The sequence below is a fragment of the Prosopis cineraria genome, unplaced genomic scaffold (assembly GCF_029017545.1).
Source record: "Prosopis cineraria cultivar Desert tree isolate PC_DT_omini unplaced genomic scaffold, ASM2901754v1 PC4, whole genome shotgun sequence".
Classification (NCBI taxonomy): Eukaryota; Viridiplantae; Streptophyta; class Magnoliopsida; order Fabales; family Fabaceae; genus Prosopis; species Prosopis cineraria.
The window spans coordinates 7,197,983-7,215,470 of NW_026555335.1; the positions used below are offsets into that span (position 1 = coordinate 7,197,983).

At 36.0% G+C, this 17,488-nt stretch overlaps 1 protein-coding gene across 1 annotated transcript in view; it reads left to right on the forward strand.

The window, feature by feature from the left end:
• The window catches only part of LOC129308780 (uncharacterized), a 78,107-nt gene that overhangs the window by 47,737 nt on the left and 12,882 nt on the right, over positions 1-17,488 (forward strand). The window contains 16 exon segments of the mRNA XM_054950141.1: positions 145-819; positions 3,460-3,669; positions 5,795-5,898; positions 9,207-9,502; positions 9,642-9,714; positions 11,780-12,481; positions 12,576-12,894; positions 13,128-13,289; positions 13,376-13,523; positions 13,670-13,866; positions 13,948-14,217; positions 14,307-14,513; positions 15,182-15,236; positions 15,789-15,919; positions 16,006-16,515; positions 16,613-17,419. Of these exon segments, the coding sequence (XP_054806116.1) occupies positions 145-819; positions 3,460-3,669; positions 5,795-5,898; positions 9,207-9,502; positions 9,642-9,714; positions 11,780-12,481; positions 12,576-12,894; positions 13,128-13,289; positions 13,376-13,523; positions 13,670-13,866; positions 13,948-14,217; positions 14,307-14,513; positions 15,182-15,236; positions 15,789-15,919; positions 16,006-16,515; positions 16,613-17,419 (4,866 nt within the window).

A 17,488-nucleotide genomic window follows, 5' to 3' on the forward strand; every position in this document is an offset into this window, starting at 1 on the left:
GAAATTTGACATTGATAGCTTTATATGCTCCGTTTTTACACGATATATTGTACTAATATGTTTTATAGCTTGAAATTAGGCTTCCCTGAAGTTAATATTAACAACATATAACTCTGAATGATATTTGCTGTGTTGCTTTTGCAGCTGGAAGGTCTTTGGGCTTCTTATCGCATGACTTCTTTGTCTGAAAAAGACCTCTACGTGACAATTCCCAAATTTTCTGTACTAGACGTCCGGCCTCACACGAAACCTGAAATGCGTCTGATGCTTGGATCATCTACTGACGCTTCCAGACAAGTAGTTCCCGGAAAAGTTCCTTTTTCCTTTAACAAAATTTGTTCTGGGAGGATGGGCGATGAAGCTGGAACCGACATTGATTTGCCTATTTTGACAATGTTCTTGATGGATTACAGATGGCGTGCGTCATCTCAATCATTTGTGATTCGTGTGCAACAACCTCGGATTCTTGTTGTGCCTGATTTTCTTCTTGCTGTGGCTGAATTTTTTGTTCCTGCTTTGGGAGCATTAACTGGAAGAGAAGAATACATGGATCCGAAGAATGATCCCATCCGCCGAAACAATAAGATAGTTTTGACGGAACCTGTCTACAAGCAGACAGAAGATGTAGTGCACCTGTCTCCATCTAAACAGTTAGTGGCAGATTGTGTTGGCATTGATGAATATATATATGATGGTTGTGGAAAGTGTATCTGTTTGAGTTTTGAAAAAGATGCTAAGGAATTACGGAGCACAAATTTTCGACCAATTATATTCATTGGACGTGGAAAGAGATTGCGGTTTGTTAATGTAAAAATTGAGGTAACATGCTTCCATTTTATTTGTAATTAGGTGATATGTATTTGAGAAATTGTTAGCAGAGGATAATTCATGACTTTTGAGGAACAAGATTTCAATGCTAGGGTTATACTATTTATATCTTTACGTGTCATTGAAGTGGTATTTGACTAGTATGGAATTGAGATTGATTTACTGAAAAAGAAATCTAACTTTTTGAATAAACTAATATATTGTGGTGGTGTAAATTGGGGATGGATTATAATTTGACCGAGTAATTTTCCTATTGTCCATTTATGCATCTTTTTTGACGTTTTGTTATGTCCTTGTTGTAGGAATGTCTGCCTACTATGGCTGGTATGTTATGAAATATGTACTGCTATTTTTTTTTTTAAATTGAAGCAGACAATTAAGCAAGGATGTCTCCACCTCTTCATATTAAGATAACTGTGTTTTAAAATGAATCTGTATATTCCTCTTTTTATTAGGGACTGAAAACTAATTTGAGGAGCAGATGAGGTGAACTATAAGATTTGAGTGCTTTGGACCTTTGTTCTTTTAGCTGATGTTTGGTGCATTTGCGTGGAACTGAATTCTAGAATTTTCATTTGCCAGTTTCTTCCTTCATCTTATTTTGCTATAGGCTTCTTCGTATGTTTCTGCTCATCGTTTTTTAAGGGAGTTTTCTTACCTATTTCTGTGATGGGTTGTGTCTGCTCAGTCGCTATGCTTCTTTCAATTCATGATTTATTTCCTTAGCTTGGAAAAGCCTTACAGCTGCCGAAGTACTTCGTCTGTTTTTGAATTTCTGACCCCAACAAAGAAAATGTCTAGTTAATTTTTAATTCTTTTGATTTGAGTAACTTGAAAGAAAACCTTGCTTTTTTTTTTTCCTTAATGAAAGAAAACCTTATTTTTTAAATAAAACGAGAACTAAAATGCAAAATAAATTTAATTAAACCCTGAACTGTTCCATGCATTGAGTACATCTTCAATTTCCGCCAGTAGCCTTCATTGCTATTAAGATACTACTTTTTCACCTTTAATGACCTCCACTGTTATTTTGCCTTTACAATCGTGATTTTCATCTGTCACTGGGCATTTTTCATATTGCATGTAGCCTTCATTGCAATTGGAACACAATCCTTTTCTTTTACGGCATTCATTGCCATGTTTCTTTTGGTGACTAACTTGGAATGTGTTTACCAGAGAATTACCTTGTCTCGTCTTTCACATGATATCCACTTACTAGGTGGACGGGAAGTGTTAGAAATGTTAGAATTGTAAATTATTTATATTTTAGTTATTTCATTAATCTGTTATGCCCTTAGTAACTTTACCTTAAATAACCCCCCGTGTCCATAAATACTCATGTAATTGCCACATTCTAAATGCAATAGAAGTGAGAATTCCGTAGTCTCTTGTTGACAAAGACAAATAAGCATCTGTTTCTGCCCTGTCAAGTTGCTTGGGCACTTTGTCATAAGCTTTTTGGTGCTTCTTAGGACGAATGGGGTTATTGAGGTAGGTTGGACAAATTTCTGTGTTTATTTTAAAGGCTTTCCTAGGAAGGAGGGCAAATTTTCTTGGCAATCTTGCTATATTTGGAGGGTTATGATGCTTATAGGCCAATATTTGTGCTATAGTAATGGGGTGTGAGAGCACTATACTTTTTTGATTAATTTGTGATGTGACTATAGTGTAAGATTCAGGGGAAATTATTTGGGAATTTAAGGTATAGTTCTGACAGGGCTGGAAAATTTATCAAAACATATGAGAGGAAATTGAGGGGGAGACAAGGGTTAGAGAGGAAAGGTCCAGCAGTTCAAGGTTATTGTAATGAGGGTCCTGATAATGGGGAGTAAGTAATGATGCTTGTAGAGTGGCTATAGACTCAGCTTAGACGCTAGAATTACTTTTGGGTTGCTTTAATATTTTACTTTGTTTTGGAGGGACTCATTGAGAATGTTTTAGAGTGGAGACAAAAGCGAGGAGAGTCCTGGTCTCTCGAACACCAGCAAGGGGCTGATTCAGCATTTGTTCTTGTATTCTTAGTACTGATTAGGGAATAGGGTTTTGTTCAGAATCAGTGAAAGTCATTTTGTAACACTGATTTGGTTATTCAGTCATTAATAGCAAACTCAGCATTTCCCTCATTAATTGCTTATTTTATAGCTTTCTGTTGTTTTGCATTTAATTTTAGAGTTGGGTTCTATCAAGTTCCTTCAGACATTCTTTATCTGAGTCTATGTAAGAGTTGTAACTTCAGTTGAATTGCTTGAATTTCTCATGTAATGCCTGTTATCCCTTTTAAAAACTGATGCTTGGTTCCCTTTATCATTTTACTTCGGAGAGTTTTTTTGTTTTTTTTGACCAAAATTTGGAGTTTTGAGCCTAGGACCTCTTCCAAACTACTTAAAGTCCTCATCTTCACCCTCTTCCTATGGTTTCATTGCTCTATAGTTTATCAGACCTTTATTTCCTGCCACCTTTTTATGGAATATAGTTGTTTTCTTGGCTTCCATTCATTTGGTTTCATTGCATTGTTTTTTTGCCTTATTAGATCACACAATGATAACATTTGTTGCATGGGAAGTGAAAAATATTGTTTTAATTTTTTCTACAAGTAGAAACTGACATGTTTATTTCTTATTGATTTTTCAGAATGGTTTTCTTTTAAAGAAGTATACATACCTGAGTAATGATAGCAGCTACTCTCTGTCCGTTGATGATGGTGTCGATATAGTGTTTCTGGACAATTCCTTATCTGGTGACAAGAGCATAGACCAAGATCATCAATTAACGGAGGGCTTGAGTTCTACATATTCTCAAAGCGACTCAAATGAAATACAAAGTTTCACCTTTGAAACCCAGGTAAGTGATCTTTCAGTTTTTTAAGAGTTAACATGCAGCTTGTGTTTACCTTAACTGGTTTGCTTTTTGTGTTGCCTGGTTCATGAAATTTTGATTTCCCAAATTCAAGAAATTTGCTTATATGATGTTTGGAACTTTGTCACAAATATGAGTCATTTAATATGAATTGCATATGTTGTAAATAAATTAGACATGATGATTTTTCTTATGGATGTAACATTCAAAGCTTTCACAAATAAATTTCCGTGTACTTGGGAAATTAGAATATTCTCATACCAAATATCACCTTTGTGTTTATGCTCCATTGCGTAACCAAATATTATTCAGGCCTATAAAACCATTTCCAGATATTACAAACCTTGGCTGGTAGCCTGGCATATTTGTTTGATGATATATGGCCACCTTTCTGCAAGTCCCTTATATATATTGGAGTGGACGAGCTGACAGAAGTGTTTCAAGATGCATACCATTCTATTCAAGTTTATTTGACTCAGTTAGTTTGGTTGCATGGATGTTTGGTGCACTCAAAAGTTCAGTTGATACTGTAATTTTCAGATGTCTGACCTTGAATGTGTTGGAGAGGGAAGTGAGATAAATAAACTGCGCATGCCTGAACTCTTGGGAAGACTCTTTACATTTGCTCTCATAAATAACTATTACTTTGACGCCGTTATCTGACATGCGGCTTGTGTATTAGCTTTCAAAACCTACCCTAAGTGATGGAATAAGGAATTATGGATGATTGGATTATCTAATTTTATCCTAGGACGATTAGGATGCGTTTTTTATTTGAATTATAAGATGCCTAAGATTATCTTATCCAGTCTAGGATTTAGTTATTTTGTCTTATCTTTTAGGATTTATTAGATTTAGATTAGATTCTATTATTTTAAATAGTTATGCCTAGGGCTCTGTTAATGGCCTTAAATTCTCATCAATTGTGAGACTCTTGGATGAATTGAATTTTGGTTCTCTCTCGCTCCCTCCCTCCCTCCCTTTGTTTCTTCTAACTCTCCCTCAGTTCGTTTATATCTCCCCTCCCTCCCTCCCATCTCTTCTCTTTCACCCCCTTTCTCCCTTCCTGTTTCACATCACAAAGTGAGATTTTTGAGACTGGCAACTTCACCCTCAGATTTTCTGCAATGGAACCCTAGAACATTGAAAGCGTCAAAGTTATTGTTTTGGAATTCTATACCATGCTTCCTTAACAAATAAAGATGGAAGAGTTAGCCACAAGTCAGCCCTCTATTCCTGAGATAGTAGAAGAAATAGCAGGAAAATAAACAAGAACATCAGCAAGCCTTGTACCACTAAATGGGGTTGGTTATATAGATCACATGATGCTATTGTGCTCTATCAAACAACCCTTTAGATATATCGTTTACCAATGGATTTTGTGCAATCACTTCATTGAGTTCCTGCACTCTCTTTCTTTGCACATGTCTGAACCACCTTAAACAATTATTAAGAAATCATGGGGAAAAATCATTACAAAGTCTGATGCAGGCATGCAGGTTTTAAAAAAGAACAGCTAATACGAAGCAGTGCATAGCTGCATAAAACTGAAAAAACAGATGGCATGTTTGATTTTCATTTTTTAAACTATTTTCTATTTTTTAAAATAAAAACAAAAAAAAATATTTGGTACAGTATTTGCATTTAATTGATTTCTGAAACTGTTCTTAGTTTTTGTTTTTAAAAACAAGAAAATGGAAACAAGTCAAATACATAAATATGAATTATTACTATAGAGAAATCAGGGATTTCAGAAAAACGACCTGGCCATGCTCAAAATTGAGACTAACCTGTTACTGAATCTAACTAATGTTTCTGAAAAAAAAAGAAAAGAAAAGAAAAGAAAACAAATGCCCTTTTTCATTGACCGTGCAAGCCTAAATTAAAGAAGCGCCAATTATATCTTATTGGCTTTTCTTGGATTTACTGAAGATTTCTGTTGTGCTTGATATGCTTCTGCTCTTTTGATCGAATAGCAGAACTACAAATACTTGCTGGACTATAATCTTTGCTAGTATCACTTACCATCCAGCTTCTTTTAGAGCAGGATTTCACGGATTTTTGTGGTCTTATTTGGTGTTTTCACTTATGGCTATTGGCCTTTGTTAAGGTTGTATCTCCCGAGTTCACATTCTATGATGGTACTAAATCATTTCTGGATGATTCTTCATATGGGGAGAAGCTTATTCGTGCTAAGTTGGACTTCAGCTTCATGTAAGTGCTGTCATTTCTTCTGCTATTATCTGTACATGTAGTTATGTTTGCTTTTTATATTAATAGATGCATATAATTGTTTCTGAAATCTGAACATTTTCAAACTTGTGTAATTTATGGGTTATATTTTCCAGGTAGAGTGTAGACTGATTATGGAATATTGGAGAGAATAGCATTTCTCATATATTTTGATGCACAAAGGGGTTCTGTATATATATATCGTGAGAGATAAAACCTAATAAATAATAATAAAGCCTAATGAATAATACTAATAAATGCTAATTATTAACAATAATAATGTAATATTCCCACACTCCCTCTCAAGTTGGATCACAAATGCTAATTATGTCCAATTTATTTATACAACTCTCAAAAGCAGGCTTAGGTAGTCCCTTGGTCAGCACATTCGCAGCTTGTAATTTTGTAGGTAATGTCAAGCATATGCTACCTTCCTCTAGTTTTTCTTTGATAAAGTGTCTATTCACTTCAACATGTTTAGATCTCTCATGCTGGATAGGATTGAATGTGATGCTCTTGGCAGCCTTATTATCACAATACAACTTCATTGATGAATCAATTCTGACTTGTATTTCTTCGATGACCCTTTTTATCCATACTTCTTCTGTAATTCCTTAAGCTAATGCTCTCAATTCTAATTCAGCACTACTTCTGGATATAACTATCTGCCTTTGACTTTTCCAATTCACTAAGTTTCGCCGCACAAGCGAGCCATAGGTATAGGTGGATCTCCTATCTCCATAGCCCCCCTTTAAAATCTGCATCTGTATAGATCTTAATTGTCCTCTGATCATTCTTCTTAAATGGCAATCCCTTACCAGGTGTACCTTTAAGGTATCTAAGAATCCTGTGTACAGTTTTTAGGTGTTTCTTTCTTAGATCACACATGTATTAACTCGCTACACTGATAGCAAAAGCAACATTTGGCCTTATATGGGATAGATAAATCAGCTTCCCAACCAGTCTCGGATATCTATCTTTATTAATGATTTCTCCTTTTTTGCTCGGCTTCTTCTTCTTCAACATCATTATCATCAAAGTTGTCTTCTCCTTTTGACTCCTCCTTGCTATTTTTCTCAAACTACTTCTTTCTTGAGACCACAATAGGAGTTTCCTTTGGGGTACAACCTAACATGATAGTTTCCTTTAGAAGATTAAGTATATACTTCCTCTGAGATACATATATGCCTCGTTTTGACCTTGCAACTTCCATTCTGAGAAAATATTTCAAGTTCCCAAGATTTTGGACTTTAAATTCATTACCAAATACAGTCTTTATCCTTGCTATCTTCTCAACATGATCTCCTATAAGAATTATATCATCTATATACACAATGAAGATGCACTTCTTGGCTCCCTCAGCCTTAACAAACATTGTATAATCTAATAATCCTTGTTTATAGCCTTCTAACCTCAAAACCTTTGAGAATACATCAAATCACGCTCTAGGTGACTGTTTCAAGCTATAAAAGGAATTCTTTAGCCAGCATACTTTGTCACTTCTGCCTCTATCAAACCCCAGAGTTAGAGTCATGTAGACTTCTTTCTTCAATTCTCCATTTAAAAAGGCATTCTTGATATCTAGTTGATGAAGTGGCCATTCAAGGTTGGCCGCTATTGACAATAGAATTTTGATAGTGTTTAGTTTTGCCACAAGCACAAACATCTCTTTGTAGTTTATACTATATGTCTGGGTGAAACCCCTCACTAATCGTGCCTTTAACTTGTCGAGTGTGCTATTAGCCTTATACTTTGGGGTAAAGACCCACTTGCAACTAACCAATTTCTTACCTCTAGGTCTTTCAATAATTTCTCATGTTCCATTTTTGTCCAAAGTTCTCATTTCTACCATAACTGCATTTCTCCATTCTGGTATTCCAAATGCCTCTTGGATGTTGTTAGGAATAACAATTTATCCAAATTAATGATGAAGGCCCGGTAACTAGGAGAAAGAGCCTTATAGGATATGTGCTTCTGAATTGGATGTCAAGTACAAGATCGATGTTGTTTTCGTAGAGCAATAGGTAGATCAAGATCAGCAGATTCAGTTCCTTGTTCTGAATCATCTGGTTCACTGGATGGATCTGTCCTTGGTGCATCGGCTTCAAGAACTACCTTTGGTTCCTTATGGGATTGGTGGTGAAGGTCAACAATGCCTCCTGCAGTACTCGTATGAACACCCTAAGGAACTGTACAGGATGCAAGATGCGATCCATAACCTGGAACCCTAAAAAATTATTTATGAAATTCTGTTGGCATAGCTCTGATACTATGTGGAATTTTGGAGAGAATAGTATTTCTCATTCATATAATTTGATGTGCAAACTGGTTCCATATATATACATCAAGAGAGATAAAACCTAATAAATAATAATAAAGCCTAATGAATAATACTAATAAATGCTAATTATTAACAAATTAACACAATATTCCCACACTGATTTTTCTTGAAGCTACTTGTATGCTTCAATCATGGCATGAACACACCTATACCTATACTCTTATCTTCAATTGAAAATGAATTTGGAATGGTTCCCATAAGGTTACAAATTATGAAAGTTATCAACATTTTGTAACAATTAAACTACCAAGAAATTGAAGGTGCAATGTAGTTTTCTGAGTGTATAAGTCAATCTGAATTCTGCTATATATACACAAGTGAGATATAGCTAAATTTCTTGATTTTAGGTTCCATATTTGGTTTGTTAAAATCAGACATAGATGTGGAAAAATTTTATCGAGATGATAGTGCTAATCCAAGATATCAACCTACATGATAATTTGGATGTAACCAAACAATGATTAAATTTTTTTATTCTTTATAATCCCCTTATCTGGGAACATTTATTCATCTATTATAATGCATTCACCATAAAAGAATTAATTACATAAAATATTTTTATTCTGAAATATTTTCAGGACCTCAAGATCTGCAAATCCGTTTTGAACATCATCTGTCTGACCTTTTGCACATTGTGTTACTGAATTTGTCCTATCATGGAGAAAGGAGGACTCTTGGTCCTTCCCTCTACGGTGCTTGTCAACTTAATTTTGTAATGTATTGGCAATGACAAACCTTACTTCCACACATATGGGTTATCTGATTCAGTACTTTTCTTAAAACAGATTGACATGGGCACCGTCTTGTGATACCCATATACATTATTCCTATATGCATAGTATATATCCAGTCAATCTTGACTAACTCTTTCTTTTATTTCCCTTTTTATTAAATGGAAAAAATATGTAAATCAGCTTTTGATTTGACTTTCTTGTTTTAATATGAGCAGCTATGCCTCCAAAGAAAAGGATACTTGGATAAGAGCCCTTGTGAAGGATTTTACTGTTGAGGCTGGTTCTGGTCTTATCATTCTGGATCCAGTGGATGTTTCAGGGGGATACACTTCTGTGAAGGACAAAACAAATATTTCATTAGTATCGACAGACATATGTCTCCATCTTTCACTTAGTGCAATTTCTCTTATACTCAATTTGCAAAGTCAGGCATCTGCAGCACTTAACTTTGGAAATGCAACTCCCTTGGTTCCATGTACCAACTTTGATCGAATTTGGGTTTCTCAAAAAGGTTCTCTCTCATTTATGTTCAACAACCTGACGGCATTTCTTTGTTATGCATTCAGTTTTAGTCATAGATACCATGTTCCATGTAGCCAAGAACAAGTTCTTGATCCATAACTATCTATTTCGTCTTCTACATTTTGCAGGAAACAATATTACGTTTTGGAGGCCTCAAGCTCCAACAAATTATGTTGTATTAGGAGATTGTGTGACATCAAGGTATCTGCCATCTTGTCCTATTATTGTAGGGTCTTCATTGCTGTTGATCTTTGTTTCAATCAGTGTTGTAAAAGGCGCTCGCCTCAGCGCCTAAGGCGCCTGGGCGAGGCGCTGAACTTGGCCATCGCCTCTCAAGTGAAGAGAGGCGATGGGGTTAGTTAGGCGCGCGCCTGAGAGCGCCTTGTGCGCCTTGCATGAGCAAAAGGCGCACGCCTGAGGGTGCCTAGTTTAAGTAGGTTGAAGAATAGGGGAACAAAAGATGGGCAGATGATAATTGACTACTGGGCATTGAAGGAGAGATGAAGACGACCGACTGGGACTGGGTATTGAAGAAGTGAAGAGGACGACTGGCTGGGTTTGCCTATCGAAGAAAAGACAACGACCGATTGGAATTGACGAGGATGATGCTGACAGCGTATGGAAGAAGAGAAGATAAGGACAGCACCGACTACTTCACTTGACTTCTATGGAGTAACATATTGTAGAAGACAATGAGTTTGCTCATATTTTAATACATAACCCATTAAAATATGATATAAAATATGAAAAGTTAAATGATATAAAAACAAATATGGAATATTTAATTTCAAAATAAGAGAAGACAATTACATAATAGAAAAGATTTAAATTTATTACAAGAAATAATCTTTGATTGAAATTTTAAACATGATAGTGAAATTATTGTGAGCCTTGGAAAATTTCAAGAAAATTTTAATCCCAACTTATACTGATTAGGTTATAAAAGAGAACCCATTATAATCCCTTGGAAGTTTAGAATAGAGCAGCAACACCAAGAGACTACAACACATGGTAGCACCTCGCTTCATTTGAGCACACGCCTTTCTAGCGCCTTGCGCCTAAGGCGTTTTACAAGCTTTGCGCCTTAAGTGCGCCTTTCGCCTTTAACAACCTTGGTTTCAATTGTTTTATCTGAATTGGTGCTAAAGTTGCATCAGGATAAAAAATATTTAAGGGGACAACTTAAACTCTGGTTACTGGCATTTCCATGGTGAAATAGTAAAGAGGCTTTAGGTGACAACAGACCTTCTACTGATTCCAATAAAATGATTAAAATCAGTAGCTTGTACAAAATACAAACTGTTCATGACCGTAATCCTTGGACTTGCAAAGAGGAACTAAACATTTGATAAGTTAAAGAGACCGAAAACTAATAAATACACATGAAGAACTATAAATCCATCTGTGGCAGCGGTGAAAATTGTGATCTAGGCCCTATACCTGCCCATTAGTGTTTCATTGGAACAGGGGAAGCCAGTAGATTTTTCTTGGATTTTGGGAAAGAGAATGATGGAGACTAAGATAGTATGGGATGTTTAGCTTCCACATTGAGTAGTTAGGATTGTCTGTGGGTTTTTAAGTTGGTCAATTCTCTCACCTATTTAGTTAGCTTTTGGGCACTTCGGTGCCTATCAATTGGTATGTCAGTTGGTGGTCAGTGGTTTGTGAAGGATTAAATGCAGAGGTTTGTTTCGAATGAGGATTCTGATTAGTGAGGAAGTCAACAGAGATGTTACCCAGTGAAATGACACAGGATAGCTGTTGAGATGTTGACTCTTTCACACCCCCTGGGGGTGTAATTGATGGAAATTAAGGTAGTATGAGGTGCTTAAATCACACATTTGAAGTTCTCCCACCTCAGTAGCTATTTTTTTGAAGGGCCATTTCATTCCATTTGGATGACTGACCAACAGAGAATCAACTAGGAAACATTTTTTCCCAATACTGAACTTAAACATGCTATACTAGTAAATCATTAGAACATTTTAAAGATGAAGTCCTCGTGTTTTTCCTTATTAATCTTAACAGTTGGTGTTTTGTATTTTTAAAGCTACAATATTACAAGATACTTTAGGCTTCATTGTGATGTTTCTTTTATTTTTATTTTCTAGATGAATTTCTTAGGTAAAAAGTTATTATCTTTTTCTATTATTTTTCAAGACTGGTTCATCTCCTACTTGATAGCTAACAATACATCGCTGTTTTTGTTCAATAGTTCATACATTATTTCGTGTGTTAATTAATTTCTGTTGTAATATCTTCTCAGGCCAGTTCCTCCTTCACAGGCAGTTATGGCCGTGAGTAATGCATACGGCAGAGTAAGAAAGCCTGTTCGTTTTCTTCTTATTGGTTCATTCATGAGCAATCAAGGCCTTGGAGGAGATGAGGGCTACACTGATGCTAGCAGTGAATGCTCTCTCTGGATGCCTATTGCACCCCCAGGATACACAGCCCTAGGTTGTGTAGCACATTTAGGGGATCAACCGCCACCCAATCATGTTGTTCACTGCCTGCGTTCTGATCTCATAACATCAACTTCGTATTCAGATTGCTTATTTAGTTCTCCAGCCCACTTTACCTCTGGTTTCAAAATCTGGCGTCTTGATAATGTTATTGGGTCCTTTTTAGCTCATTCTTCAATTCAATGTCCTCCCAAAGATAGATGTTATGACCTAAGTCATCTGCTCCTCTGGAACTCAAATCGAGCTCAGCCTACTCCATTAGATCCAATGTCAGATTTTAGTTCTGGTGACAGTGAAAATCAGCAAGCATGCCAAAGTGCAAATACGTCTGGATGGGATATTTTGAGATCCATATCAAAAGCAACCAATTATATGTCTTCACCTAACTTTGAGAGAATCTGGTGGGACAAAGGTAGTGACCTGCGTCATGCAGTTTCAATATGGCGACCTGTTGCACATCTTGGTTATGCTGTCTTGGGTGATTGCATCACTGAGGGTGAGACCTCGTTATCTTACAAGGCTTGTTTGATGACATAATGGTGTCTACCTAGTTCAATTTTTTGCTGGCATTAATATCTTATCATTTTTCACTCCTTTCAGCCTTGAACCTCCTGCTCTAGGAATAATATTCAAAAACGACGATCCTGATATCTCTGCAAAACCTGTTCAGTTTACTAAAGTTGCCCATATTGTGGGGAAGGGAATTGAGGAAATCTTCTTCTGGTACCCTACAGCTCCTCCTGGTTATGTTTCTTTTGGATGTGTTGTCTCAAAGAAAGATGAAGCACCATGTGCGGATCTGTTTTGCTGCCCAAGGATGGATCTTGTCAGCCAAGCAAATATTCATGAGGTGCCAATTTCAAGATCTTCAAGTTCAAAGGCACCCCATTGCTGGAGCATTTGGAAAGTAGAAAACCAGGTTAATCTTAGCTTGCACTGCACTAAAATCACTAAAAAAATTCAGGATTTACTGTTTTGTAAGTTTAAATAGAGATAAGGGGTTTCATTTTTGTTATCCAAAGAAATTTCCCCCCTAGTGGCTAGGTGCATCTTGATCTGATTTACATGCTCTGAGAGTTCATGTTATGCTTTTGTTACATTTTATCAAAAGAACAGGGAATAAAAAGGTTTTGCTTTCTACTTTCTCTACAGGCATGCACCTTTCTAGCTCGATCTGATCTCAAAAAACCATCAAACCGATTGGCCTATATAATTGGTGACCCAGTGAAGCCCAAGACTCAAGAAAACATAACTGCTGAGCTGAGGCTACGATTCTTGTCTCTGACAATTTTGGACAGCATAAATGGAATGGCAGTACGTATCCTATGCCTAACCTGTAAACAGTGCTCTTTTTTTCTCAGTTTTTGTGATACTATTGAAAAATTGGACTCTTATTTCAGATGACACCTCTATTTGACACAACCATTACAAATTTAAAGCTTGCAACACATGGTCGCCTAGAATCCATGAATGCAGTACTGATTTCTTCAATTGCTGCATCGACCTTTAATGCACAATTAGAGGCATGGGAGCCACTTGTGGAACCATTGATGGAATATTCAAGTAAACTATGATTATTGTTGTTGTTGTTTTATGAGTCTAAACTTATAAATCTGTAGTAATCGTCTGGTTCCTCTTTCTCATGTTAATTTGGAACTATCCTTTTGTTAATACGGAACCAGTTAAATGTTCTCTTTCAAACTTGTTTAGGTTTGAAACTTATCACTCAAATGTAAACTTGCCATCTGGACTTGCAAAGAGAATTCGCATTGCTGCTACCAATATTCTGAATGTGAATGTTAGTGCAGCAAACCTTGAATCCTTTGTGGGAAGCATTCTTTCATGGAGAAGACAGTTAGAGCTTGAACAGAAAGCATCTAAGCTAAAAGAGGTCAAATACTTGTGACCTATTATCTTGTAACCTATGAATTTTATGCATGTGTAAAGCCTTACAAGCCCATTGGTTGTGCAGGAGGTCCGTAGTCTGCAAAGAAATGGGGATGATCCAACTTTTTCTGCACTGGATGAGGATGATTTACAGACTGTTGTAGTAGAAAATAAACTTGGACTTGACATCTATGTCAAAAAAGTTGAGCAAGATGTAGATATGGTTGACAAGCTACATCATGGTGATTGTGCTTCTGTGTGGATTCCACCGCCAAGGTTTTCAGATAGGTTAAATGTTTCAGATGAATCTAGAGAAGCACGTTGTTATATTGCTGTTAAGATACTTGAAGCCAAGGTGATAAGCATTGAAATAATTTATCAAGTATTTTAATCTCAATTCCCCTCACCTGGAAATCTGAAATCAATTTGTTCAAATTTTGTTAGGGTTTACCTCTCATTGATGATGGTAACAGTCATAACTTCTTCTGTGCTCTTCGCCTTGTTGTGGACAGTCAAGCAACTGAGCAACAAAAGTTGTTTCCCCAGAGTGCAAGAACGAAATGTGTGAAACCTATAGTTTCAAGAATTGATGATCAAGAGGAAGGCACAGTAAAGTGGAATGAAATGTTTATATTTGAAGTTCCTCGAAAGGTATTGGATGGGATGTTTGAGCATGAAATTATCACTTTTTTATATTTGTTAACTAAAAGAAACTTCAAAGATAATCTTCGGCAAAGGCTGTGCTCTCCACATTTGGGGTTTGCTTGTTTGAGCTTTCCTCATGAAAAGATCAGTTTTTTCCTAAAAAATTATTTTTGAGAAATGTTACAATGTTTAAGCTTTTAAAAATAATCAAAATCTGAAAAAGTATATTTTTGATTATTTTGATAAACTACTTTAAGTTGCTTTTGAAAATATTCAACTGTGACATATGAGAAATGTTCATAAAATATAGAGATACATGGAGGTATCATAAATTTTGAAAATGACTAAAATCTCTATGCAATAAATCACTTTTCATAAAATCTCTATGCAATAAATCACTTTTCATAAAATCTCCAAAACTATATGAAAATCAGTTATTCTTTAAGCTTAAACAAACAAGCCCTTGATGTAAGAATTTCTTGCAAAAATAGCTATTATGATACTTGTTTATTAATAATTCATAAGGAAAATGTTTTTCCCAGGAATTCCTAAAATTCAAATTTTCAATAGCAAGTTTAAATTTATTGTTTGAGTTACTGTTCATGTAAGCATTTGTTACATCTCTGTGGAGTTTGCTGCGCATGACATTTCATTGACTAATTATCTTGGTCCAGGCCCCTGCTAAAATGGAAATAGAGATCACAAATCTGGCTGCTAAAGCTGGAAAAGGTAAATCTTGGCCACTCTCTAGAGCAGCACTATTTTTAATCCTAGTTGAAGACCCGTGGATGTGGTTTCTCATTGATCAATCTGCTTTCTTCCAGCTTCCTCATTTCTACTTAAAGCTTATTGCAATAAATGTTTACAAGGGAACAGTCAAATATCTTCTATTTATTTGTCTTTGTTTGAACTAAGCAGCTGAATTTTTTTCCTTTCTTGCTTGAAAATGAAGAGTTCATTAATGCATCAAGTAAAATAGATATATGCCTCTTGAAAAATCTAATGAAGCTCATTATTCAACTGATTCAGAAATATTGCTAATTCTGTTCCATCATTTCTGGACAGCAATCTAGATAGGGGTCTTGTTGGTTTCATGAGTTTTTGTTGGAGAACATTTTTCATGAATAAGAAGAGAGTAAAAGGACATGCTTTATTACATATATTATTTAGCAGCTTTTTAACGTTAGTTTTGCTATTTAGTGTCTCTTTTATATTATTTTTTATTTATTCTAGAAGACATTCTTTTATTAATTTTTATAATTCTATTATCTCATCATGCAGGTGATGTTGTGAGTTCCATGTCTTTTCCTGTTGGACCTGATGCCAATATTTTAAAGAAGGCCACTTCTATGAAAATGGTTCATCATCCATCTGATGTGCAGAATGTAATGTCATATCCACTTAAGAGAATGGTCAGTTACTGTAGTTCACATCATTTTTATGGTGTTTGTCCTCTACATGGATAGAATTTTGTTCTTATTAATTGTTCACTGTTTAGGTTCAACAAAACAAAGTTGAAGGCATGCAGAACGGAAGCCTCCTAGTTTCAACATCTTATGTTGAAAGAAATACAATTGCAAATCTTCAAAAAGATGTGAAGAGTGACGGTGATGCTGATGGAGATACAGGATTTTGGGTTGGGCTTGGCCCAGATGGTGAATGGAAAAGTGTTCGGTCATTGCTTCCACTTTCTGTGGTTCCTAAATCCTTAGAAAATGAGTTCTTTGCAATGGAGGTTGTCATGAAAAATGGCAAGAAACATGCAATTTTCCGTAGTCTTGTTACAGTAGTGAATGATTCAGATGTGAGATTGAACATTTCTACATGCCATTCATCTTTGAGTCTTAGAACTGATTTCTCACATGGAGTTAGCGGTGATAGTAGTGCTGTTGAAGAGGTATTTCAGAACCAGTATTATCACCTTACATCTGGTTGGGGTAACAAATGGCCAACTCACCTTGAAAATGTTGGCCACTGGAGTACTAGGGACTTCTCTTACTCATCAAAGGTTGTATGTTTATTCAAAATTTTAAGCCACTTGATTTGAGTTTCTATGTCTACCATTATTATGTTTGTAATATTTTTTCATTCATGTCATTTTGAAGGACTTCTTTGAACCGCCACTTCCTCCAGGGTGGAAATGGATGTCAGGATGGACCATAGATAAAAATCAGTTTGTTGATAATGATGGCTGGGGATATGGTCCTGACCTTGTATCCTTAAAATGGTGGCCTCCTACTTCAAAGTTTCCAGCAAAAAGAGCCTCTGATGTTGTGCGTAGAAGGCGATGGATTCGTTCAAGACAAAATCTCTCTGAACAAGGAATAGATTCCATGCAGAGTGAAGCCACTATCGTGGATCCTGGTGCTGCTTCTGTTTTGCGTTGGAAAAGCACATCCAAAGACTCTGATGAATGTTTACAAGTTCAACCTAGATCAGATGATCCAAAGTTTTCATATTCATGGGGCCATGTAGTAGCTGTTGCTTCAAGTTCTATGTATGGCAAAGACCAGTTCCTATTAGATGAAAGTTCTAAACAGAATTCTTGGACGCCCAACTGCTCCTTGAAACTAAATCAGCTTGAAAAGAAGGATGTACTTCTGTGCTGTTCTCCTCGTAGTGGAAATATGTTATTTTGGCTTAGTGTAGGAACAGATGCTTCAGTTCTTAATACTGAACTAAATGCACCAATATATGACTGGAAAATATCCATCAATTCTCCTATGAAGTTGGAAAACCGGCTTCCAAGTCCTGCTGAGTTTACATTGTGGGAAAAACCAAAGGAAGGAAATTTCATCCAGCGGCATCGTGGTGTCATATCTTCTCGCCAAAGTGCACATATCTATTCAGCAGATATTCAGAAACCCTTGTATCTTACTTTGTCTGTGCAGGGCGGTTGGCTTATGGAAAAGGTGATGACTCTGTCTTGATTGCATGTCCTTAAATCATATGTTTAAGAAATATAGATATATATATATACA